The 27,501-nt window shown below is 44.1% G+C and overlaps 1 protein-coding gene across 1 annotated transcript; it reads left to right on the top strand.

Moving 5' to 3' along the window:
- Nucleotides 1–27,501, top strand: phyh (phytanoyl-CoA 2-hydroxylase). Its single transcript, XM_084330309.1, has 9 exons — nt 1–214; nt 816–868; nt 2,089–2,199; nt 6,252–6,420; nt 17,607–17,688; nt 18,708–18,889; nt 21,002–21,151; nt 22,286–22,417; nt 25,656–27,501. The coding sequence occupies exons 1-9, from the start codon at nt 149–151 to the stop codon at nt 25,707–25,709; spliced, it is 999 nt and encodes a 332-aa protein (XP_084186435.1). The 5' UTR covers nt 1–148; the 3' UTR covers nt 25,710–27,501.

The raw sequence follows: 27,501 nt of genomic DNA, 5'->3' as shown, positions 1-27,501 counted from the left end.
ATTAAATCGCACACGTATTTAGTTAATTGTCGCTCTGTGAAGTAGGATATGCGTGTTTACTGTTTACTGTTTACTGTCACCGCAGGGATTGGAAGTCACAAACAACCGAACGGAATACACTTAACTTTTTTATTTTATTTGAGAGAACATGTCTCGGGCTGCGGACAGACTACAAGTGGTCTTCAATCATCTTGATCGACCCTCGGCTTTTATTGTATCCTTTTCGTATGTCTATATATCAGCTTTTGTACTAAGCTGCCTGATTGTTATTCCTTCTTTTGCTGCATTTAAATGTATGATCTGCGCCCACTGTGTGTCGACTTGTAACTATAGCTGATTTTCTATTGTTTATTCTTATTCGGTGTACCGCTATATTATTATGGTATATTATGTATGGAGCGTCTTTCGCTTGCGTCGCGGCACTATAGTCCGTGGCCAATGCACAAACAACAACAACAAGTAGGCCTATGCCCTAGATAGCATTATTCTGGATAGCCTAGCTAACACTAGCTAGCATTATTCTGGATAGCCTCTCATCTGGATAGCTTACCGTTCTAGGCTTGCTTGATCTGAATAATGTACATTGTGTAAATAGTAAATTGACAATATCAGACATTGTAGAAGTTTTAGAAGAAACATGTTTATTCTGCCTTGAGGTTAGACCTAGGCTACATTACCCATTTCCCCTTTCCGCCTACTACTCTGTTCGATTTTTATTGGTTACCCAGTATCCTCTAATATCTTGTAAGATTTGTATACATATTATCCATGTGGGACCATCTTATAGGTCAAATGCCTTGACCAGTTTCACTCAGCAAGCCTCTCCTACTGCTGGCCAAACCGTTGCTTACCACCACCCAGTTCTGAGGTATGGAAATACATTTTGGCCCAATTTCATCTGCATTGCTGTAATCATATGATGTATTTTCCATTGTGGCTCATGCACAGTGCACGTGCACAAACACGGTCAGTCAGTCAGTCACCTTTACCACAGAAACCACAGGACACAAAGTCCATAGATCACCTGGTAACAGCAGACATGCTGTCACCCCCCCCCTCCCCCTGCTGTGTGCATGTATGATAGCATGTACAATAGTGCTGTATATACCGTATACATTTATGTATTTATATTTATCGCATATAGGCCTATGTACTGTATATCCATATCTGGCTGAATATACATGCATATAATCCTTCTTTATCCCTACTTATACACCTGCATAATATATAACTAATATATATATACATATTTTATATCTATATATTTTTTTACATATCTGTAGATACTATCTCTATATTTGTACATACTGTATCTCTACATACTCTTGTAGTTACACTGCTGGCCAGTATGACTTATAGTGTCTGTCTTTATACCTGTATCACTGTACATATTAATACTACAACTCTTACTCTGTACATACTGTACATCTGATTACCACTATTACTCAGTAGTACTACTAATTGATATATTTTATACCCAGTTTAATCACCTGTACGTTGTATATTACAATTGCACTTACTGTTACTGTTACATTTGCACTCTGGTTGGATGCCAAACTTATTTTTGTTGTACTGTACTTATGCTGTATGATGACAATACATTTTAATTAGGGATGTCCGATATTATCGGCCTACCGATATTATCGGCCGATATTGGCATTAAAATGTGATATCGGAAAATATCGGTATCTGTTTTCAATTTTTTTAATTTTTTTAATTTTTACATTTCTATAACCTTTATTTACCCAGGCAAGCAAGTAAGAACACATTCTGATTTTATTTATTGTCAAAAGTATGCATAATGTTGTGTTAATTCCACAACAAGAGATATGTAATGTTAATTATCTGAAATTATTCAGTTTTTTGGGGGGGAAACCCTGCATATATCAGTATCGGTTGATATCGGTATCGGAAATTAAGAGTTGGACAATATCGGTATATCGGTATCGGTAAAAAAGCCAATATCGAGCATCCCTAATTTTAATCTAATCTATAACTAGAGTTTCTACTGTCAACAAATGTTTTTGTATTACTACATATATATCTTTTTAAAATAAATAATAAACCAAAATATAATATAATCTACAGGTACACTGGTGACAATGACCTGCTGACCCCAGAGCAGAGACTCTCTTACGAGGAGAATGGTTTTATTCTCATCAAGCACCTGGTGTCTGAGGAGGACATCGACAGTTTCAGGTGAAAGAAAGTGACATCATCGTACTGATATTCTCACATACAGCCAGACAGAGGGGTATTATCATAGATATATATCACTGCCAGATAGAGGGGTATTATCATAGATATATATCACTGCTGGCCAACAGAGACCGACGTTGCCACATGGCGGCCATCTTGCGTGGGTGGAGCACGCCCACTCATAACATGCATGTCTATGGTGCATGTACTATTGAAATAACCATAGCTTGCTAAATTTTCAACCGTTTGTTAAAAACGTCAAGAGATGTATTTATCATACTGCATACTTATAATGGACTTTGATATGAAAATTTAAAGAAATTATAAAAATAATTCTTCCAAGCAAGAATCATAGCCACGTTAATAACGTTTGTAATAAACCAAACCGTTTGTAAATCTGTCAAGATTTCAGTGAGTTAAGAGTATTTTTGTTTGTGCAGATCAGTAGTCCACTCAAGCAAGATGGCCACCGGTGAACTACGCGGGAGACTCCGCCTTGAGCCATCTAGTGTTATATATCTATGGGTATTATCATGGCTATGGAAGCTGAGGAAATGGTTGCATGCGCATTGTATCAAAAGTTATAAAGGAACACACCAACATAATGAGAAATGTGCTCACCGTTTTCTCCAGAGTCAGACAAGAAGATTATATACCAATTTCCTCTCTGTGTGTTCAGTAGAAAGCTATCCGACTGAAAGCTATCCTAGCTTAGCACAAACGAATGGAAGCAGATATCAATCAATCAATCAATCAGATTTATTTATATAGCACATTTAACATGACACGTGTCAACCAAAGTGCTGTACAGAGGGTAGATACACATAGATACATATTGACAACAATCACAACTCTATTTTATGGGAGGGCACACAGGCAAGCACACAGGAAAACAGGGCATGAGTCAGTGAACGGGAAAGGCTAGTAGGTAGAAGTGGGTTTTGAGCCTAGATTTTAAGGCATCTATCGAGGTATGGACCACTAGCCTAGCGGTTGAAAAAAAAAAAACACCTCTCCCGGAGTTTTAAGCCAGGCTAGTGGTTCGTATCCGCTTCCATTAGTTTGTGCTAAGCTAGGATAGCTTTCAGTCGGATAGCTTTCTACTGAACGCACACAGAGAGGGAATTCTTGTCAGACTCTGGAGAAGACGGTAAGCAGATTTCCCAAAATGTGGGCGTGTGCCATTAAGAATGTAACTGGACAAGTTGGATACCACAAGGCCAGGCACAACTCACGCCTCATGGGATTTCAGAGTGAGATTTCAAAGGGAGTTTTCTGTTTCATTGGTACGAACAGGCACTTTTGGGGGACGTATTTGGTGGTAACCATATAAAATAAATGAAAAAACTAGCACCCTCAAAAACTACTCGAGTTCAGTTGAAATGCTGTATTTGGTTATTCTTTCCCTATTGTGTACATGATGCAACCATTTCCTCAGTAGAACGTATGAAGACACATCTGACTATACTGAGAAAAGATGTATTGTGGTTTGTGTCAGTCCCATTGGATTGGAGCCTGGTGAGAGGATGCAGCGTGGTATGAGTCAACATCATGACATCATGAATGCTTAAATATGGCCTGAGTAAAAAAAAAAAAAAAGGGTGAAAGGTCATGGGACTAATTTGAAATGATTAATCTCAAATCTGTGATTATTCAACTCCAATGTGTGATTATTCAACTCAAAACCTTGGAGCAATATTTACCCCATTCCCAGGTAAGTTCATGACATGTTTGGACTTACATGACATAGTAAATCATTACTTGCTAGTGTCTTTACAACTGAGCCGCAGAACACAAAATAACATAACAACACCAACACAACACGTTAAGGGATGGGTACCTTTCACATTTGAACCGATACTGGTACCGGTACCGGTACCTGTGAATCGATACCGGTACCCAACGGTACCTTTTTTCGGTACTTTAGTCTCAAGAAATTTAATTTACCTACCTCAGTCATGAAAAAAAAAATCCAAACTTCAAATAACTACAATTTCGACAGTTTTCGGCTTGCCATTGCTCCGACTGCTTTGTTGTTGAATCAAGTCAAATCCTAGGTAAGCATATATTGTGTGTGTGAACGTTGACATGAAAAGAAAAAAGTAAATTTTTTTTTTTTTTTTTTTTTTTTTTTTTTGGTATCTCACTTGATTCGATACTCGGTAGTACCGACGTGTTTCGGTTCGGTACCTCAAAAGTACCGAATTCGGTACCCATCCCTACACAACACAATGAAGCACAACACAACAACACAACACAAAATAACACAAGACAAAATAACTCAACACAACACAAAAGAACACAACACAAAATAACACAAAACAAAAGAACACAACACAACCCCCCGAACAGAACCGCTCTCTGTTGCAGACAGAGGGAGACACATGCCTGTACCAGCTGTGTTTATTCAGTGATGTTGAACTGAACAGAACAGGACTGGACAGAACCCTCTTCCCTAAGGACCAAACCGTGTGTGTGTGTTGTCTGTTTTGTGCACACAGTGTGAAGGACATTTTGATTATTTGGCAGTCCTGGGCATGTTCATACACATTGTTATTGGCCTGAGGGTTGCAGGCCTGTCAAAGAAAAGGGAGAATCAGTAGCCTGCCAGATTTAGTTCTATCTCTGTTGTAATAGGTAGTCAGACAGTGTGATTTAGTTCTATATCTACTGTAATAGGTAGCCAGACAGTGTGATTTAGTTCTATCTACTGTAATAGGTAGTCAGACAGTGTGATTTAGTTCTATCTCTACTGTAATAGGTAGCCAGACAGTGTGATTTAGTTCTATCTCTACTGTAATAGGTAGCCAGACAGTGTGATTTAGTTCTATCTCTAGTGTAATAGGTAGCCAGACAGTGTGATTTAGTTCTATCTATACTGTAATAGGTAGCCAGACAGTTAGTTCTATCTCTACTGTAATAGGTAGCCAGACAGTGTGATTTAGTTCTATCTTTACTGTAATAGGTAGCCAGACAGTTAGTTCTATCTCTACTGTAATAGGTAGCCAGACAGTGTCATTTAGTTCTATCTCTACTGTAATAGGTAGCCAGACAGTGTGATTTAGTTCTATCTCTACTGTAATAGGTAGCCAGACAGTGTGATTTAGTTCTATCTCTAGTGTAATAGGTAGCCAGACAGTGTGATTTAGTTCTATCTCTACTGTAATAGGTAGCCAGACAGTGTGATTTTAGTTCTATCTCTGCTGTAATAGGTAGCCAGACAGTGTGATTTAGTTCTATCTCTACTGTAATAGGTAGCCAGACAGTGTGATTTAGTTCCATCTCTGCTGTAATAGGTAGCCAGACAGTGTGATTTAGTAATAGGTAGCCAGACAGTGTGATTTAGTTACATCTCTGCTGTAATAGGTAGCCAGACAGTTTGATTTAGTTCTATGAATCTCTACTGTAATAGGTAGTCAGACAGTGTGATTTAGTTCCATCTCTGCTGTAATAGGTACTGGTCAGACAGTGTGATTTAGTTCCATCTCTGCTGTAATAGGTAGCCAGACTATGGTTTAGTTCTATCTCTGCTGTAATAATAATAATTGTGACCGCGTCCCCGACCGCCAAGAACATTGGTGTTGTCCTTGACGACCAGTTGAACTTCTCCACTCACAGCCAGACAGTGTGATTTAGTTCTATCTCGACTGTAATAGGTAGCCAGACAGTGTGATTTAGTTCTATATCTACTGTAATAGGTAGTCAGACAGTGTGATTTAGTTCTATCTCTGCTGTAATAGGTAGTCAGACAGTGTGACAGACAGAGGAGAAGATGCGTTTTGTATCCATAGATGTCCTACAAGCATTGGGACCTCTGTAATATTTGAATCTACGTACCAGTGAATTGCTCTGTGGATTGAAATACAGTATTTGGATTTCATGATGGATTTTTTGTTCTTGATTTATTAGGATGTTTCTTCTTGAATTGTTTAAAGAAGACTTGTCCAGCCCATGGGGACATTAACCTGTGATACAAATACATTTGATTTGATTTGATTTGATTTGATTTGATTTGATTTGATTTGAGCTGTCTGTCTGTGTGTCTGTTCCAGGAGGGAGTTTGAGAGGATCTGCAGGAGGGAGGTGCAGATCCCAGGTCTGATAGTGATGAGGGACGTAGCCATCTCTAAGTCAGAGTTTGTCCAGGACCAGAAGGCCGTATCCAAGCTCCAGGACTACATGGAAGACCCAGAACTGTTCCGCTACTGCACCCTACCACAGGTGCACAGTACACCATAGAATGACCCATAGAATGGCATTATAAAGTACACACCATAGAATGACCCCTAGAATGACATTATAAAGTACACACCATAGAATGACCCATAGAATGACATTATAAAGTACACACCATAGAATGACATTATAAAGTACACACCATAGAATGACCCCTAGAATGACATTATAAAGTACACACCATAGAATGACCCCTAGAATGACATTATAAAGTACACACACCATAGAATGACCCATAGAATGACATTAAAAAGTACACCATAAAATGATATAATAAGATACACACCATACAATTATATAATAATAATAATAATAATAATAATAATAATAATAATAATAATAATAATAATAATAATAATAATAATAAACATTATTTGTATAGCACCTTTCATACAGAAATTGCAGTTCAAAGTGCTTCACGGCAATAAAAAAAAAATACAGGCATAAGATGAGCATAAAGTGCAGACATATATCATTGGTTACAGACATATAAAGAGGATAAAAAAGATAATAAAAAAAAGGTAGCATCAAGGTAAGGCAAATCAGTTTTTCACATTAGGATCTAACCAGTGGTGCAGTCGTAATATGGGAACTGCCCAAACGCCGCATACATGTTCCCTCGGTTGCGCACAGAACAGATTATTATGCATAACAATGTTTTAAATGTAATTGTAGTTACAATTTCTTTAATTGAATTAACTTAAACTAAAAAAGTAAATACAAACTAAATTAACAATGTAACTTAGAGTTAGTTTACAGAAGGACAGTTTCCTTCAGACTGAAGCACAACTTAATGTCTCATCCTTCCAGTCGGGACCACAGATCAAGCAACCCCCCACCAATTGGTACAGGGCTTGTATTTTGGTTTGGCTCTTCTCGTTGTTATGCTATCGGTATCCTATTATTATGCAAAGTCTAGGTGATAAGTGCCGGCCGGGTACTTGCCGCACGGCGCGACGAGTCCAGTGACAATTGTGAACGCATTGTTGTGTGCGCGCGTGCACATCCGCGCGCACTTCTGCCTCAGTGATCTACTACAACGGCGTGTAACCGCGTCCTACCACCACTGCATCGCTGGATCTAACATCCCAATAGGCCTCTCTGTTTACGGTTTGATTCAGTTTTAAAGTAGGCAGTAATAAAAATTATTAAATAGAATAGACATTAAAAAAGTGCAATAAAATAGTTAGTAAAATAGAATAGACAGTAAGATGATGCAGTACTGTAGTGCGATAAAATAGTTCAATAAAATAATAAGATACAATAACATTTACAACAGGGGGCGGTCAGGTGGCGTAGCAGAGATTGTGCTCGTCACCAATGCAAGAGGCTGCGGTCTCGACTCCCGGAGAGTCAGCATTGCCTTGGCTTGGGCTGATCGCTATACTAACTCGTTTGGCTGAGTTAGGGGGAGGGAAGCCGTGGGTGGGTCCTTGGCGTTGTGGACAGCGACCCCTACAGTTCGGTCGGGGCGCCTGCACAGCGAGGGTAGGATCTGGAGAAAGGTAGTGTGACCTTCCACACGTTACACTCTCCCGGTGAGAATCTGCGCTGCCAGGCTGGCTGCCGGCTGGCTGCACATGTGTCGGAGGAAAGCATGTGACAGTCTCCGGCCTCCCGGACCAACAGTAGGGGGGGGTGCACAACAACCAGGAAGGGGGTTGGGAATTGGCATAACGACTAACAGTGGGATGGGAGAAAAATCGGAAAAGAGGGGGGGGGGGGGGGGGGGGGGGATTAAAAAATAAAAATAAAAAAAACATTTACAACAGAGCAGTGCATCGCTCATAACACTTTATAGAACAGAGCAGTGCATCGCTCTTAATACTTTATAGAACAACAGAGCAGTGCATCGTTCTTAACACTTTATAGAACAACAGAGCAGTGCATCGCTCTTAACACTTTATAGAACAACAGAGCAGTGCATCGCTCTTAACTTTGAGTTTCTTTACAAAGTTTAGTTCTGTTCCGTTAGGGGCTCTGCTTGGCATCACTCTGCACTCCCTCGCGTACGTGCACGCGCACTGAATAAATTCCACAAATGTACCTTTAATACCCGTATTAGTCTGACCACACCCCTCATCAGCTTACCTTCATAAGCAGGTGTGTGGTCACCTGCTCTCCTCCTTCTCGCTTTCACCACAAGGAAGTGCCTCGGTAGTACCCCACTTGACGTGTTGTTAGTTGACATGGAGAAAAATATTGTTTACAAGGAGGAGATACGTTGACATCATATCTTTATTTTCTCTCTCACTATTTTCGAGAAAATACGGCGATATTGTCTTCGTACTGGAGTGTCTGGAAGATGATGATCATTCTAAAAACCCTCCACCGGTTTTCGTATTGGGAGCACGCCGCTGCATGCTTCTCAACTGCAGTTCCTTGCTGTGTTTGTTGGGGTGAAACCTGTCAGGCCACAGCTGAACTGTCGGACGCGCCGCTGTTGTGAGAAGCGGTGGGTTTCAGGTTGGGTGAGTACTGTTGCTGGCGGGCTTCACTTGTCTGTTAGTGCTATGGGGGCTACTTGACAATGTTTATGGAAACCGGCCCCAGGCTAGGGTCCTTTGTTCAGCCACCTAGGCGACGGAAGACCTTGGTCTGAAGACCATTGTAGTTTAACTAGTGGGCCGCGACCATTAACACTGGTGATCCCTGTGTGTTCTGGACGAGTGGATTTCTCTCTGTCCCGTGTTAAGCCCCTTCTTTCATATCCAAATGAGAGTATTCCTTCACGAGGAGATATGTGCATGGATGTGCGATAGCGGCAGATCCATGTTCAAGTCAGCTACACAGGCCAGTTTGGTATTGTGCTGATTCCGTCGGGTGTTGGTAAAATCACCGTTGTAAAGCAGTGTTGACATCTTGTTTCTCTTTTCTCTTAAAAAGTGAGGAGGGGTTCAGAACGGCGGCCTGTCTGGGTGAGTGTTATGTCATTGTATACATGTTCAGGTGATAGCTGCTTAGCTTACGGTTAGCCAGTCAGCTGTTAGCTGCTGCGTTAGCCTGCTGGGATTGCTGCATGGCCTACTTAGGTTGGGCCTACTGTTAGCCAGTCAGCTGTTAGCTGCGGTGCTAGCATGTCGTGATCACTAGGTAACGTTAGCTTGCTGCTATAGGCCAAGGCCTGGCGCGGGGAGCTTCAGCTCCTCGCGCGCCGCGCAAGCTCGCTTCTGGTCGCGTGCGCCGTTAGCTCGGCGTCTCGCGAGCAGGGGCAGTAGCGCCCGAACGGTTGGAGCGGCCGTTAGCTTAATGCTACTCTGTTGAACGTGCTTTGATTGTAACATGTTTTACACTCTTGACTACGACGTCATCCTTGACAGGGGATGTTCGTCGACCCTGCCCTGAGCCAGGACGGCAAGGTTGCGTCAACAAAGAGGACTGTAGTGCGGGTTGGAGCGGCGACGCTGCCCAGTTCGACCAACACAGGAGCGGCTGTGTTCCTACGGTGTCTGTGACTGCACTTCGCTGATCTACGTTCCGGGTAGGACAAGGTTTGACCAGACCTTATAACACGTCTTCTGGTTTTACTTTTCTAAATGTGTTGTGAATAACGATGTTTTCCCAAACGTGTGTTGCTGCAATGCATTTAGGATACGACGCGAGTTATGTGTGTACTGTTTTTGTCACTGGCAGTTAGCTTCTCCGAGCAAATCGGGCTGTTGTTACAGATGTGAAAATGATCTGGTTGTTGTGTGAGAAACATCATGGTGTTTATATGTACCGTGTACTCACAACTAAGGTAACTAACCTATGAAGCTATGCTTGGTGACAAGTGAGTAAAAGAATGTTCTTTTCTCAGCCTGTGATGACAATGAACAGTGTGTTCACATATTAACAGGTTTTCCTGTTTTAACTGGCCGTATTGAGGGTAAAATAAGAGGATTGTGTTTCCCCCCGGTTCCCTGGGGACTTTTTCATCCTCCTATCAGACATGTTGTGCACTAATTTGTGTCTTTTGTGTGGTAGGGATGCGATGTAACCCTTAAGCTTGATTGCTGAGGTTGTGCTAAAACTGCTGGAGAAACTTTATTTTCCTAAAAGAAAAGATGGTTTGGTCGCTGTCGTGTGTGCTTAGCAAGGCCTGTGGCCGATACTAATCGAGAATTATGTATTCTCTCATTGTGAAAAACGGCGTTCCTCTGTTGAGTGTTTTTGCCATTTTTTGTAGGTGATGATGGGTTGTGTGTGTCATGTGACCTACAACTGGGTTGGACTGGCCACAGAAGCACATGTGTATGTTGGACCGGGGCTCTTAGAGCCCTCTCTATTCTGTGTTTTTTACTTAGTAAAAATCAGATAGCAGGTTAGCTCATGCGCTGTGTGGAGCTGTCAAACGCTTCATAGAGCTGACTATGACTGTGTCATATTCTCTTTTTGTCATTACATCGTATCATGGGTGTGGGGTCGTAAAGGGGTGAACTGGTAACCTTTCCTCTTCCCCTTGTTTCTGTCGGTCAGGGGTACACCCCCTGTCCTTCAAGGTTCCCGTCAGCAGGAATTCCCCCACCATAGAGTACGTCACCGTGCGCGTCTCTGTTGGTAGGACTTCCGTGTGCTGTTCAGGTCCATGTGATGGATCTGTTTCAGGGGGGTGGTCAGGGCTCCTCCTCACCAAGCGCCTATTCGGGCCTTCTGTGAGTTCGGACTCCTTCTTCCATGTGAGGGAGCCTCCATCAGAGTACAGAGCCTTCCTCCTCAGATTGTCAAAGTGAGTGGACCCTCTAGAAGGTGTCCTGTTCTATTGTATATGTATTCGATTCAATTCGATTGTTGAGTGTGTATGGGTTCAGTGCCTCTTCCCCGGAGAGCCCTAAAACCAATTTTTTACATGGCTCAAGGTGCAATATATTCTTTTCAATCTGTACAGCTCGCATGGGAAGTCTCTCTGGGGATCCCCGTCTCCTTCCTATGGGAGGGTGGTGGGATGTAAAAATGTGAACAATTTTTACCCCTGGCTGTGTAGACTGGGATACATACTGTTGATGCTTCCTTCTTTTCTATTCAAAAAGTGTTGGAGTTAGGAAGTGTCACACCCCTCTTGTCGTTCCCCTGGGCGCCTTGGGGATTCAATGACGGGTCTAAATAGCCTGTTCATTGATGGGGGTGTGTCCCGACGCACGTATAGTGCTAGCTCGCTGTAAACAGGCGACTGACTGGCACGCCTTGGTTGCTTGTGGTTGAAACGGCGTTTTTATAAAGCAACTGAGATAAGGGTTTTTCCTCTTCCGACGACCAAATCCCACGACCTGGGTTGGTTTTTCGACGGATTCTCGTTCATGTCTGGGGGATGATGACGGAATGGATCTGAACATATGTAGAGGGGTCTCACGCCCTTGGGGTGGGCCACCAGGCGCGGTTCGCCCGAACGTCTGGGTGGCGCCTTCTTTTCATGTTAAGATCGACACGCATATCTGCCCTTCTCCTGGAGTAGGCAGGTCGGCGTGGTTAGGGCACGGGACTGGTTCTGGTCACGCTGGTCCGGATCAGTTGAACCCGTTGTCCGCCGGGGATGCAGATCTGCTGTTCTGGTACCCTGAGGGACTTGGGCTTTTTTCAGGGGGTAAAATGCCAGGTCGGTCCGGGTGTCACAGGGTTAAGCGCTATGGAGACCCTGGTTGGGTACGTTTTTACTCAGCACTGTCGTAATGGCTTACAGCCATGCCATTCTGTACACGCTCGATCTCGTCGGATCTCGGCCGCTACACAGGCAGTGGTGCAGTCGTGGTCACACGCGGTTACACGCCGTGTTACTAGATGATCAGTACGCGCGCACAAAGATGCGCTCTATCCCATATTACGACTGCACCACTGTACACAGGTTGGTCCTGGTTAGTACTTGGTTGGGAGACCGCCTGGGAATACCAAGTACGGTGTGCTTAGGGGCTGGTTCTCCATTCTTTTTCGCTCCTCTCTCACGCATGGCGAAGAGGGGCCTGTTGGGGTGGTCTTTGACCTCCTCTGGTGACCCTGTGCTTCCCGTATCGCCAGGCCCGGTCCGAGGTAATGTTCATCGACCCGTAGGCCTGGGTTAACCCTTTTTTGAAAACTGAGACACTTGTACTGCGGTATAGCCGGTGTATACCCGCAGGTGTGTTTTGGAGTTTTTTCTTGAGGGGTTATAGGAACAACCACCGCATTGGGTAACGCCAAGGTGGTTGATTCCCTGGTGTGTTGGAGCAGTGTCAACTCTCGGGTTCACCGGTTGAGGGTGCCCCTGCACGTTCATGACGTCTGCCAATCGTGTCAGCCTTCTCTGCCTCAACCCCTCTGGGTGGGGGTTTTTAAATGGAGGCTTGGTCATGCAACAACGCCAGCATACGCCCCTTCCGCCGGGGCGGCTGTGTTCAGCTGTCCCCTCTGGCGCCTGTCTCGTCCGCAGTCTCCAGGCTAGGGTTAACAGCCTGTTGCCTGGTTTTTTCCCCGGTGCGCTGCCTGCTTCCGTTGGTTAACCTTTTTTGTGTGCTTACGGCCATGCTGACTGCCTGTTCTGCAGGGTCAGTGTGCCAGGCGGTGTACTATTGGGGGGACAGGGCCCGCTCGGCTTACGGCCATACCAACCTGAACACGCCCGATCTCGTCCGATCTCGGAAGCTAAGCAGGTTCTGGCCTGGTTAGTACTTGGATGGGATACCGCCTGGGAATACCAGGTGCAGTAACTGAGGGGCCTTTGTCCGAATACGCTGGCGATGTGGGGGGCGGGGCACTACGTGCCCACCTGGTGGGGTCTTGATGCTGGCATCATGGACTTCTCCGGGCCCCCATTCCAGGGAGTCCAGTCCTTTTGGTGGGTCTGGGTCTTCCTTCGCGCTCCGCTGCTACGGCCTTGCCACGGGGTTGGGTTTGCCCTTGACCCCGTGATTCTGGGGGCAGTAACGAGGTTGTTCCTCCGTTCGTTCCCGGGTGGCATGCGGGTTGTGCGTGTGTGTAGTCGTGGGGTCAAGCCACGGTCTGCTCACCCTGTGCGTTGAGTTGCTTGAGTGCCTCTTCGCACGGTCGGGTCCGTCGCCCTCCCGTGAAGCCCCTAATAGGGGGGGTGCCCTCCATTAGGGTGGGTCGGGGGGGCTCGGCCCTCCCTGTTCTGATGGTTGTGGGGGGCTGTCAGCGGGGTGTATTTGTCGGCCAGTGGCTCCGCTTGGCCTCCCTTTGTGCAGAGTGATGCCAAGCAGAGCCCCTAACGGAACAGAACATTAGGTTATGGCTATAACCAAGTTCTGTTAGTTAGGGGTGACGCTTGGCATCCAACGGCCGCTGCAGCCCTTGACCTCACCTTGTGGTGAAAGCTTGGGAAGGAGGAGAGCAGGTGACCACACACCTGCTTATGAAGGTAAGCTGATGAGGGGTGTGGTCAGACTAATACGGGTATTAAAGGTACATTTGTGGAATTTATTCAGTGCGCGTGCACGTACGCGAGGGAGTGCAGAGTGATGCCAAGCGTCACCCCTAACTAACAGAACTTGGTTATAGCCATAACCTAACGTTCTAAATTACAACAGAGCAGGGCATTGCTCTTAACTTTGAGTCTCTTTACAAAGTTCAGTTCTAAATGACAACAGAGCAGTGCATCGCTCTTAACACTTTGAGTTTCTTTACAAAGTTCAGTTCTAATTTGCTTTATAGAACAACAGACTCTGTTGAACAGAGCAGTGCAGGGGAAATGGTGGTCAGTTCTAAATGACAGTGCACAAGAGGTAGTGAGATCAAATTCACATGAACTGACACATGAATTTGACAGGAAGTGCATACAAGTAGGCAGAATAAGAATAGTGCAGGTAAAATACGATTTGTGTCAAGGTATCAAGTCTCCCTGATGTTTCATTTAAATGCCTGAGCAAAGAGATGGGTTTTAAGCTGTCTTTTGAAGATATCTAGCGAGTTTGCTTCCCTGATGCTTTTGGGCAGTTTGTTGCATAGTTTTGGGGCGTACTTGATAAAGGCTGCATCACCGATCCTCTTTTGACTGTTTCTGGGAGCCTCTAGTAGTCCAGCAGCTGATGATCGCAGCATTCTAGCTGGCCTGTAATTTATTAGAGTGTTGGCGATGTAGCTAGGTCCCTGTCCATTTAGGGCTTTGTATGTAAGGAGAAGGACCTTGAAGTAAATTCTAAATGTTACAGGAAGCCAGTGTAAAGCAGCTAAGACTGGACTAATGTGCTCTCTTTTTGGTTTTGGTTAGCAGTCGGGCTGCAGAGTTTTGAATGAGCTGAAGCCTCTCTGTGGTTTTCTTAGGGAGACCTGTGAAAAGTGCATTACAGTAGTCTAACCGGCTAGATATAAATGCATGAATTAGCTTCTCAGCATCGTTTTGATTAATAAAAGGTTGTACTTTTGCTATGTTTCTGAGATGAAAGAACGATGTTTTGGTCACTTTGTTAATATGAGAATTGAAGTTCAGTTCTGAATCTATGATAACCCCAAGACTTGTGACCTCAGATTTGATCCAAGGGGTTAGTCCTCCCAGGTTCTTAAAGGATAACTCCAACATTTTGGGAAATTAGCTTATTTAACATCTTCCCTGGAGTTAGACAAGAAGATACATACCTTTTTTGTCTCTGTGCATGCATTAGGCTTAGGGAACAGACGCTCCGTTAGCATAGCTTAGCTTCATCACTGGAAGTGAGGCAGGACAGCCTCCCCAATTTAGAAAACAGTAATCCAATGGCTGGTATTGATAATATACTACTAACTACTGGACGCTCGGAGCTAACCGGAGCTAACGCAGAACAGGATGTGTAAAGCAAATATAATGACTTCCTTTCTGGGGTTTTCAAAATAAAAGTGCGACGTTTATAGCAGCGAAAAACGTTTATTTTGTACATTATCTAACGTTAACACGAACCTAAACTAACGTTACAACTAACCTAAAGTTAGTTTAGGTTCGTGTTAACGTTAGATAATGTACAAAATAAACGTTTTCCGCTGCTATAGACGTCGCTCTTTTATTTTGAAACCCCCCAGAAAGGAAGTCATTGCTCTCGTTATCTGCTTGAGTGTCCGGTTAGCTCCGTTAGCGTGCAGTAGTTAGTAGTATATCAATACCAGCCATTGGATTACTGTTTTCTAAATTGGGGAGGCTTTTAATCGTCAAGGTAAGAGGATTTTAAGTCATGGTATCCATAAACTTCAATTGGTTCAGATCCTTTGAAGGAATGAGAATATCAACAAACCTGTAGGGAACGTCAGGGTACTGTCCTGACACACTTCCAGTGATGAAGCTAAGCTATGCTAACGGAGCGTCTGTTCCCTAAGCCTAATGCATGCACAGAGGCAAAAAAGGTATGTATCTTCTTGTCTAACTCCAGGGAAGATGTTAAATAAGCTAATTTCCCAAAATTTTGGAGTTATCCTTTAAAGGAACATGCCAACTTTTTGGGAAATTAGCTTATTTGCCATCTACCTTGGAGTTAGACAAGCAGATACATACCCCTTTCTTCTTTATGCCATTAGATGCCAGTGTATCCCCTGAAAAAAAATTCAGCAATGGTGCTGTGCCTCTTTTATTTTTTTTTACATTTTAAAGTTAAATGCATCAATCTGGTGCACTTTGAGAGCAAAATAAAGAGGCTAGATCTATGATGAACTTTGTGCTCAAAACACAAAATCGACTAGACTGCAGTGCTTTCTCCCTGCAGCCTTTTCCTCAGGTCAGTCTTTTACATTAAGCACCCCCCACAGCCCAAATGAAATGATAAAAAAAAGAAATAATAATAATAATAATATAATAATTAATTTTTTTATGCTTTTTTTTAATAGTCTAGTTCATAGCAGCGGCGGTCCTAATTCAGCAGCGGCGGATGCACAACAAAGTGAATTTCACAATTTTTTGCTGTAAAAGGTACAGAATGATGTGACAATAAAAGGAATCTGAATCTGAACCTGAATCTGAATCTGAATCTGAATCTGGTATACAGTACACGACCCAGTCTCGGCTACCAACGACAAACACCAGAAACCTGCACCTCAGCTGTGATGTTTGCTGGTGTTATTTCGGTACCTTGGTTAGAAAGGCTGTAATGAAAAGTAGTAAACCAACGCTTCTCAGAAATCCTCATTGACAAAAACAACAGCAGCAGCAGCAACAACAACAACAGCATTGTGGGCGCTGGCAGCGATGTTAAAGAGCGCTTCTGAATGACTGTTATAATGAGTAGAATGTATACGTTTCAAGTTTTAGTTTTATTTAAGTACAAAATGCTAAAATTAGGTAGAGAGATAGTGAAAATCTTTTTGCAATAAATAGATTAAATATGGTGTAGTGTTAAAAAGTGTCCAAAGTGAATGAATGGATGGATTAGTGTTTAGGGATGTTCGATATTGGCTTTTTTACCTATACCGATATTGTCCAACTCTTAATTTCCGATACCGATATCAACCGATACCGATATATGCAGGGTTTCCCCCCCCAAAAAACGGAAATAATTTCAGGTAATTAACATTACATATCTCTTGTCATGGAATTAACACAACATTATGCATACTTAACAATAAATAAAATCAGAATTTGTTCTTACTTGCTTGCCTGGGTAAATAAAGGTTAAATAAATGTAAACAATTTTTTTTTTTTAAACCGATACAGATAATTTCCGATATCACATTTGAATGCCAATATCGGCCGATAATATCGGACATCCCTATTAGTGTTGCATAGAGTCATTGAGCAGCATGATGGCCTGGGGATAGAAGCTCCTTTTGAGTCTCTTGTAAAATGTCCGGTGTTGTCATGAGTTTATTAATCGTGGGAAATTCCACATCACTGCGGCAACCCTAACACACACGCAACAGTGGCTCGGGAGATAGAGCGCTCGTCTGGTAGTCGGGTAGTCGGAAGGTTCCCGGTTTTGATTCCCGGTTTTGATTCCCGCTCCTCCCCGGGCAGCGTGTCGAAGTGTCCTTGAGCAAGACACTTAACCCCTAACTGCTCCCGATGAGCAGGTTGGCACCTTGCATGGTCCGCCGTCGGTGTGTGAATGTGTGAGCGAATGGGTAAAATGTAAGGAACAAATTGTAAAGCGCTTTGGATAAAAGCTGCTGTATAAATGCAGTCCATTTACCATTCCATTTACACACACACACACACACACACACACACACACACACACACACACAGCTGTCATAATGCGTGGCAGAATATTTATGTAAAAGTCTAAAAAGACATAAATCTGTGTTTTCTGCAGATCCTGAAGTATGTGGAGTGTTTCACTGGCCCCAACATCATGGCCATGCACACCATGCTGATCAACAAGCCTCCAGATGCAGGTATGTGGCTGTAAGAGCCCTCAGCCTCAACCCTTTCCCCAGACTCACCACTGACTAACGCTTTGATTTAAAAAAATATCAATAAAGGGATGATTGGAGAGGAAAAAAATCTGGAAATTATTTTAACCTAATATTCATACCAGGTTGACCCCCAAGGTCAGGGAACAGCCTCGACGTAACCCCGACCGCAGTTGTTTAACCCTTTCACTACCACACTACAGAAAGTTAACCCTTTACTATCACACTACAGACGGTTCTGTGGTGCGGTAGTGAAAGGGTTAAACAACTGCGGTCGGGTTACATCAAGGCTGTTCTCCCCGACCTTGGGGTCAACCTGGTATGAAAATTTGGTAAAAATAATTTCCAGATTTTTTTTCTCCAATTATCTCTTTATTGATCTTTTTTTTTTTTTACAATAATACAAGAAATACAAATGTAATTACATTAAAAATAAATAAATAGGGCGGTCAGGTGGCGTAGCGGAGATTGCGTTCATCACCAACGCCGGAGATGCTGGATTTGCGTGTTCGAATCCAGCTCCCGGCGTTGTCACCAGCTTGGCTGGCCGTTCACACTAATACAATTGGCAGTATTAGAGGGTGGGAAAGCTGGCGGGTGGGTCCTGGGCGTTGTGGACAGCGACCCCTACAGTTCGGTCGGGGCGCCTGCTCAGCAAGGGGAGGATCTGGAGAGAGGTAGTGCGGCCTCCCACACGTTACACTCTCTCCCAGTGAGAATCTGCGCGGCCAGGCTGGCTGCCGGCAGGCTGCACATGCGTCGGAGGAAAGCATGTGACAGTCTCCGGCCTCTCGGACCAACAGTAGGGGAAAGTGCGCAACAACCAGGAAGGGTGGGATGGAAGAAAAATCGGAAAAAGAAGGAGGGGGAAAAAGATAATAAAAAAAAAAAACATGGCAGTGAAAGGGTCTATTGTCGCAGTGAAAGGGTTAACCATTTTGGGTGTGCGGCAGTGAAAGGGTTAAGACGTTCATGTTCATGCCCCCCCCCCCCCCCCGCAGGTAAGAAGACGTCTCGGCACCCCATGCACCAGGACCTGCACTACTTCCCCTTCCGCCCCGTGGACAAGATCGTGTGCTCCTGGACGGCCATGGAGCGGGTGAACCGGCAGAACGGCTGCCTGGTCGTCCTGCCCGGGACTCACACCGGCACCCTGAAGGAGCACGACTACCCAGAGTGGGAGGTACTGCTGCAGACACACACACACTGAAGGAGCACGACTACCCAGAGTGGGAGGTACTGCTGCTGCAGACACGCACACACTGAAGGCGCACGACTACCCAGAGTGGGAGGTACTGCTGCAGACACACACACCCTGAAGGAGCACGACTACCCAGAGTGGGAGGTACTGCTGCTGCAGACACGCACACCCTGAAGGAGCACGACTACCCAGAGTGGGAGGTACTGCTGCAGACACACACACACTGAAGGAGCACGACTACCCAGAGTGGGAGGTACTGCTGCAGACACACACATCCTGAAGGAGCACGACTACCCAGAGTGGGAGGTACTGCTGCAGACACACACACCCTGAAGGAGCACGACTACCCAGAGTGGGAGGTACTGCTGCTGCAGACACACACACACTGAAGGAGCACGACTACCCAGAGTGGGAGGTACTGCTGCTGCAGACACACACACACTGAAGGAGCACGACTACCCAGAGTGGGAGGTACTGCTGCTGCAGACACACACACACTGAAGGAGCACGACTACCCAGAGTGGGAGGTACTGCTGCTGCAGACACACACACACTGAAGGAGCACGACTACCCAGAGTGGGAGGTACTGCTGCAGACACACACACACTGAAGGAGCACGACTACCCAGAGTGGGAGGTACTGCTGCAGACACACACACACTGAAGGAGCACGACTACCCAGAGTGGGAGGTACTGCTGCTGCAGACACACACACCCTGAAGGAGCACGACTACCCAGAGTGGGAGGTACTGCTGCAGACACACACACACTTTGTATTATATTAGATTATAACATTGTATCGTCATCATGCAGCACAAGGACAGTACAACCACCCCCTCCATGATGAGCGGTCCACGTTTAGCCACAGACTTATCCCCCCCCCCCCCCGACATACCACAAAGCGCTTCAGGCAGTCCTTTGTGCCGGTGGCAATCAGGCTCTACAACCAGGCAGGGCCAGGACGTCTATATTCGAATACCAACCGGTTCATGCTTCCGCGTTCGCGTTTTGCGCTCTGATTGGCCACTGATGTTTCTGGTCGCACCAATCGTGTGACGGCAAGTTCTTTCGCCGGTTAAGCTTAGGCACTCTTTCGAAGTTGGTTAAGGTTAGAGTTTGTCTTAGAGCGTGGCGATAGAACGCCAGCCCTGATTCCAAACTCTAACCTTAACCAACTTCGAAAGAGTCGCCTAAGCTTAACCAGTGATAAACTAGGCGTTAGGTAGGTTGCTGCTGGTCGAGGCGGAAATGGGCGCGTCACGCGATTGGGCGCACATGTCACATGACCAGAAACGTCCGTGGCCAATCAGATCGCACCAGAAACGGCAGTGGCCAATCTGATTCGCAAAACGCGAACGCTTAAGCATGAACCGGTTGGTATTCGAATAGACGCGGCCAGGACGGGCTAACTGCAGTGGACTGGAGGAGCTGGGTTGTGGACTGTAACTAATTAATTAATAAAACATCATGATTGGACTTGTTTCTTTTCCCTTTCTTCCATTCACCACTTTTAGCTCTATTTTAGCCCTATTTTAGCTCTTCTTTTTAGCCCTATGTAGCCTATTTGTCCATCTTTGTTTTTAACACGTACTAAATAAGCGTATGTTATGTATTAACTGTTTTTATGAACTGTTTTTAAATGGCTGTTGATGCTGTGATGGACATCTGAATCTCCGCTCGGGGATAAATAAAGGTTTTGAATCAGTCACTCAAAAAGAGGTTTGGCATCCAACCAGAGTGCAAATGTAACAGTAAAGTGCAACAGCAATATACAACAATGTACAGGTGATTAAATGGGTGGGTATAACATATATAGATTAGTACTAGTGAGTAATAGTACTAATCAGATGTATGTGCAGAGTTGTAGTATTAATATGTACAGTGATACAGGTATAAAGACACTATGGTAGTAAGTCATACTGGCCGACCCTCATCTGCACCTTTACAATGTTTATTTTTCTCCTTTTTATATTCAGAGTTAATTATATTGTTTACACTGTTTATCTTTTCTCATTTTTATATACAGAGTTAATTATATTGTTTACACATCAAAACACACAGAGCAGACGTGGTGACAGCCTCCCCTCTTCCTCAGGGTGGGGTCAACAAGATGTACCACGGAGTGCGTGACTTCGACCCCCAGCATCCCAGGGTGCACCTGGAGATGGAGAAAGGAGACACGGTGTTCTTCCACCCCCTGCTGATCCACGGCTCTGGGATGAACCAGACGGAGGGCTTCCGCAAGGTAACCTCTCTAGAACCTCCTCTAGAACCTCCTCCTGTCAGGATGGTGACCTCTAGAACCTCTAGAACCTCCTCTAGAACCTCCTCCTGTCAGGATGGTGACCTCTCTAGAACCTCCTCTAGAACCTCCTCCTGTCAGGATGGTGACCTCTAGAACCTCATCTAGAACCTCCTGTCAGGATGGTGACCTCTAGAACCTCCTCTAGAACCTCCTCCTGTCAGGATGGTGACCTCTAGAACCTCCTCTAGAACCTCCTGTCAGGATGGTGACCTCTCTAGAACCTCCTCCTGTCAGGATGGTGACCTCTAGAACCTCCCAAAACAAAACAATTTCTTGTAATACGATCGTCATGGTGCTGTTTTATTCAAAGCGGCGTGTTCTTTATTAATACCGCTGCAATTAACGTTTGTTCATTGAGTTCAAAATATATCTTTTATTATATTTGTTTAAAATCGAGGTTCGAGCCCAGCTCTCGGCGTTGCTACCAGCTTGGCTGGTCGTTCATACTAATACAATTGGCAGTATTAGGGGGTGGGAAGCTGGTGGGTGGGAATCTGGCGTTGTGGACAGAGACGCCTACAGGTCAGGTCTCTGCGCTTGCTCAGCGGGGGCAGGACTTGGTGGAGATAGCGTGTCCTCCCACGCGTTACACTTCACCAATGAGAGTCCTCGCTGCCAAGTGAAAAGACGTCACTGGCAGTCGCCGCACGTATCGGAGGACGCGTGCGGTTGGCTTCGGGACGCCCTTGTACCGACTCGTAGGAGAACATGCATACAGCAGCCAGGTAGGGGAGGGGGGGAATTGGCACGGTGACTAAATTGGGACGGGGAGAAAAACAGAAAATTGGAGAAAGAGAAATAAAAAAAATAAAAATATGTATATACTGTATATCGTAGATGACGGTATATTAAAAATCCATACCTTTGCATGAATCCACAACGGTACACATTCATATTCAGTACGCCTCCCTAGCCCCTACTCACTGTGCAATATTCTGTGTGTGTGCGTGTGTCTTCCTTCCTTCCTTCCTTCCTTCCTTCCTTCCTTCCTTCCTTCCTTCCTTCCTTCCTTCCTTCCTTCCTTCCTTCCTTCCTTCCTTCCTTCCTTCCTTCCTCCCCCCCCCCCCCCTCCAGGCCATCTCCTGCCACTACGCCAGCTCTGACTGCTACTACATAGACGTGAAGGGAACCTCGCAGGAGAACATCGAGCTGGAGGTGAAGGAGATCGCATCCAGGAAGTACAATGTGGACGACATCACCTTCCAGGTACCATAGAACACCATTAGTACAGAACAGTAGACACTGTCACCTTCCAGGTACCATAGAACACCATTAGTACAGAACAGTAGACACTGTCACCTTCCAGGTACCATAGAACACCATTAGTACAGAACAATAGACACTGTCACCTGACAGGTACCATAGAACACCATTAGTACAGAACAATAGACACTGTCACCTTCCAGGTACCATAGAACACCATTAGTACAGAACAATAGACACGGTCACCTTCCAGGTACCATAGAACACCATTAGTACAGAACAGTAGCCATTGTCACCTTCCAGGTACCATAGAACACCATTAGTACAGAACAATAGACACGGTCACCTTCCAGGTACCATAGAACACCATTAGTACAGCACAATAGACACTGTCACCTTCCAGGTACCATAGAACACCATTAGTACAGCACAATAGACACTGTCACCTGACGGGTACCATAGAACACCATTAGTACAGAACAGTAGACACCGTCACCTTCCAGGTACCATAGAACACCATTAGTACAGAACAGTAGACACTGTCACCTTCCAGGTACCATAGAACACCATTAGTACAGAACAGTAGACACCGTCACCTTCCAGGTACCATAGAACACCATTAGTACAGAACAGTAGACACTGTCACCTTCCAGGTACCATAGAACACCATTAGTACAGAACAATAGACACTGTCACCTTCCAGGTACCATAGAACACCATTAGTACAGAACAATAGACACTGTCACCTTCCAGGTACCATAGAACACCAATAGTACAGAACAGTAGATTACATTAGATTAGACTCAAATGTATTGTCATCAATACCCAATCAATCAATATCAATTGCCCGGTGATATAACTCCCACTTCTACATTACAACAATAACTGTGAACCGGACTTGCATTGCTGCACTATACACTATTCCATCCATTGCAAGCCAACGCCCCCCCCCCCTCCTCCATCCATTAACTCAGCTGGATTGTCACTGTACTATTTATTTGCACTAGCACTATTGCACTTGGGACATTGATGTTATATTATTATTATTGAGGACATTGGGACATTTATATTATTATTGATATGATTATTTTGCACATGCTATATTCAGTATGTTTGTATGCCAGTGGTGATGCTCCAAACTCAATTTCGTTGTACCAACAATGACAATAAAGATTCTATTCTATTCATACAGCACAAGTACAGTACAACGAAAAATAAGTTCGGCATCCAACCAGAGTGCAAATGTAACAGTAAAGTGCAATAGTAATATACAATGTACAGGTGATTAACTGGGTATAAAACATATCAATTACTACTGAGTAATAGTGCTAATCAGATGTATGTACAGAGTTGTAGTATTAATATGTACAGTGATACAGGTATAAAGACACTATGGTAGTAAGTCATACTGGCCAGCAGCGTAACTAGTAAGAGATATAGATATAGTATCTACAGATATGTAAAAGGATTATGTGCAGGTAAGTACAGACAGTTGTTTATATATATATATATATATATATATATATATATATATATATATATATATTAGGGCTGTCAGTTTATCGCGTTAATTAGATTAATTAATTACACAGCAAATTATCGCGTTATGAAAATTAACTAAAAATGTATTACAAAAATTAATTTTTTAATTTTTTTATATTTTTGTATCTCATTCATTCCATAATAACGTAGATTACACATTTACAGACTTGTTTTTAATATGGTCCATTTGCATGTTCTTGCTATCTGATTCTAGGCACATCTATCTCAGGGAATGTATTCCCAGTGTCAGAAATACTGTGTCTGTTACTAGGCTTGAGTCAATTGTAATGAACCAAATGAGAATATCAATAAAAAATAATTATCTTTGACTGTGAATAACACCATGCTCAAATTGACCAGACCTGAAAAATCTAAGCAAATTAATAAATGGAAGATGATTAAACAGAAGGTTGTGTAGATACAGTACTGAATTCTGCCATGCAATTTGAAATATGATTATAGAATATAGAATATCAGGCCTAAAATGGTTATGCGATTAAAATACTGTACGATTAATTAGATAAATTAATTACAAATCCTGTAATTAATTAGATAAAAAAATGTAATCGCCTGACAGCACTAATATATATATATATATATATATATATATATATATATATATATATGAATGTATATATGTAGTATATACAGCACTAGGGATGGTTCCCGTTGGGAGCCGGTTCCTAATTGTCCGATTCCTGGAATCGCATGCCTCCGTGACTATCGATTCCTCTTATCGCTGCCAGGTTTTTCTGACCGTTGCGCATTTCAAAACAATAACGTTAGCGCCACGCATGTAGCCATGGCAGACTATTTGATTCCTAATTGCCTGGGTTTTGGTCATATGGTCATTCATTTAATTCAGGGCAACCTAACAGCCACGGAGCTAACGCTAGCTAATCAAGCTCATACAGACACACAGAGAGAGATAACATCTGACAGCAGGTAGTACAGGTACAAATGCGCGCGCGACACAGAGAAGTCAGAGGAATAACGACCTGTTGAATGCAACTACGGTTCAATAGATTAAATTAGTTTAAGACATTGAACTGTAGTTACATTCAACATGTCGTTATTCAATAGATTAAATTAGTTTAAGAATAAAAAAATTCTAAAAATAAATAAATGTTAAGAGAATCTCAAATACATTATTTTATTTAAGTGTAGGCTAGAGTTAATTTTTTTTTGTTTACAGTTTTTGTATTTTTCTGACATGGGGGCTCAACAATAAATGACAATCAGAAATGTCAAGTTGCATGTTGTTATTCTAACCAGCTTAGTTCTGTTGCATTTCCAATTTATTTATTTAAATTATAAATTGATCAGGGATCAATAAGGGAATCAATAAAGAATCGGATCGATAAGCAGAATCGATAATCGAATCGTATCAATAAAATCTTATCAATTCCCATCCCTATACAGCACTATAGTACAGGCTATCATACAGAAAGCGGTGCTGGGGCTACATTGTGTCTATATGTATGAAATTGCTGATGAACTGTGTCTTTGTTTTGTAAGCGTGTCGTCGCTGTAAATGAGGGTAACCTCTGTGTCTTACGAGTTGAAATGAAATGTAGTATGTGGAACACTATATCATGATCTTTATTTTAGCATAGACTGTTTAGAGTCACGCGAAATAGAAAAAATAAGGCTTTTTAGGAAAATTGTTCAATATTTTGCAACGGCCTTGTCGCTGCAGGACACGTGGGCCTTACGAGGTCGTCTGGTGCAAGGGGACAGGATCTCTCTGTGAGGGAGCCGGCCTGCTGCAGGGTGATCCAACACCCAGGAACCAGAACCACTGGAGGCAGCGTGTGCACCGGCCCATACGCCCCACTCTGCAAAGGCACCCACGTCCTGAATGGACACAAGGAGCGGGGACAGACGGGGACAGCGTCCTATCGGGGCGCGGTGCTCCGTTTGGTTTGATTAACGCTTTTAATCTAGTGGGGACACTTAATTGCACAGATGTATAATGTGAATAACGCAAATACTTATGGTGTGTCTGGAGAGGACTGTGAAAAGGTGGACTGAATGGATGTGAAGGGGGAAGGAGATGGAGAGTGTGAGATGGACATGGTAATAATAATAATAATTACTTTCATTTATATAGCGCTTTTCTAGACACTCAAGAGTGGGAGAGAGGGAGAGGAGAGAGGGAGAGAGGGAGAGAGGGAGAGAGGGAGAGAGGGAGAGAGGGAGAGAGGGAGAGGGAGAGAGGGAGAGGGAGAGAGGGAGAGAGGGAGAGAGGGAGAGAGAGAGAGAGAGAGAGAGAAACCCGACACCCTTCCTCCCCTCTCCCGTGTGCCGCGCAGCATGTCCCCCCCCCCCCCCAAGTGCTCCCTCTCTCTCCATCTCTCTCTCCCTCCAGAGCGCACGCAGAGGCGTCGGGCCCCACTCCGCCTCGCAGCATGAGGAAGTGGCTTCCACTCGCTGTCTAGTCTAGGTAGAATGGGGGCGGGCATTAGCTCCAACCACAGAGCCAATCGCATCACTGTGCGCTACCCAGCGTCCGAATGACGTGACTCAGTCGTTCAAATCAAAATGGCCTGATTTACTGGAGGAGGAAAGGGGCTGAGCTGAATCAGAGCAATCCGCCAATATGGTATTTAGACACTAAAACACATTGATACGAACTCCTATTACTATAATACAATGCTAGAGACTGAAAAATGACATTTATAGTACATGTCACCTTTAAGTAAAGTGTGGAATTCAAGGCCTTTTGTTAACACCTCCCTCCCCCCTGTATCCTCCTTTCCTCGCCCCTCACCTGGTCATCCCAACCCCCCTGTATCCTCCTTTCCTCGCCCCTCACCTGGTCATCCCAACCCCCCTGTATCCTCCTTTCCTCGCCCCTCACCTGGTCATCCCAACCCCCCTGTATCCTCCTTTCCTCTCCCCTCACCTGGTCATCCCTCCCCCTGTATCCTCCTTTCCTCGCCCCTCACCTGGTCATCCCTCCCCCCTGTATCCTCCTTTCCTCTCCCCTCACCTGGTCATCCCAACCCCCTGTATCCTCCTTTCCTCTCCCCTCACCTGGTCATCCCTCCCCCCTGTATCCTCCTTTCCTCTCCCCTCACCTGGTCATCCCAACCCCCCTGTATCCTCCTTTCCTCTCCCCTCACCTGGTCATCCCAAATAGCTTAAAAGACAATGCCACAGATTGAGGGGGTTGCTTGACCCATTCTCCTGGCCAGAGAAAATCAAATCCTCTACTGAACTCCTAACCTAAATTGTATTTGATTAGCAGTGTTTTAACAATGCATGATTAACCCATCCGGTTCCACAAATTATGGAGTTGAAGTGTGTTGAGTTGTATTATCCATTCATAAATGTTTGCACATAATTCTCACCGTATTGCCTTACTGTACTGTTAACTTGGATACTTTTGGTAATGATGGCCATTTTTAAGTAGAAACGCCTAACCAGGGACAGGGGTCTCACATTAGCCTTAGCCAGAAATCCTACGTGTGAATCTGTTATATCTGTAATAATTTCTTTATTTTCTTTTCGACAAATATATGAATAAATAAATAAAATAA

Source organism: Notolepis coatsorum (genome assembly GCF_963971535.1).
Source record: "Notolepis coatsorum genome assembly, chromosome: 15".
Classification (NCBI taxonomy): domain Eukaryota; kingdom Metazoa; phylum Chordata; class Actinopteri; order Aulopiformes; family Paralepididae; genus Notolepis; species Notolepis coatsorum.
The sequence above is the reverse complement of the archived record's forward strand: the minus strand, read 5'-3'. Positions and strand labels throughout refer to the sequence as shown.

Coding starts and splice junctions, on each gene's coding strand:
- phyh (XM_084330309.1), top strand. CDS start 149: ATGTCTCGGGCTGCGGACAGACTACAAGTGGTCTTCAATCATCTTGAT. Junction 2,200..6,251: donor GAGGACATCGACAGTTTCAG/GTGAAAGAAAGT, acceptor TGTCTGTTCCAG/GAGGGAGTTTGAGAGGATCT. Junction 6,421..17,606: donor GCTACTGCACCCTACCACAG/GTGCACAGTACA, acceptor TGTTTTCTGCAG/ATCCTGAAGTATGTGGAGTG.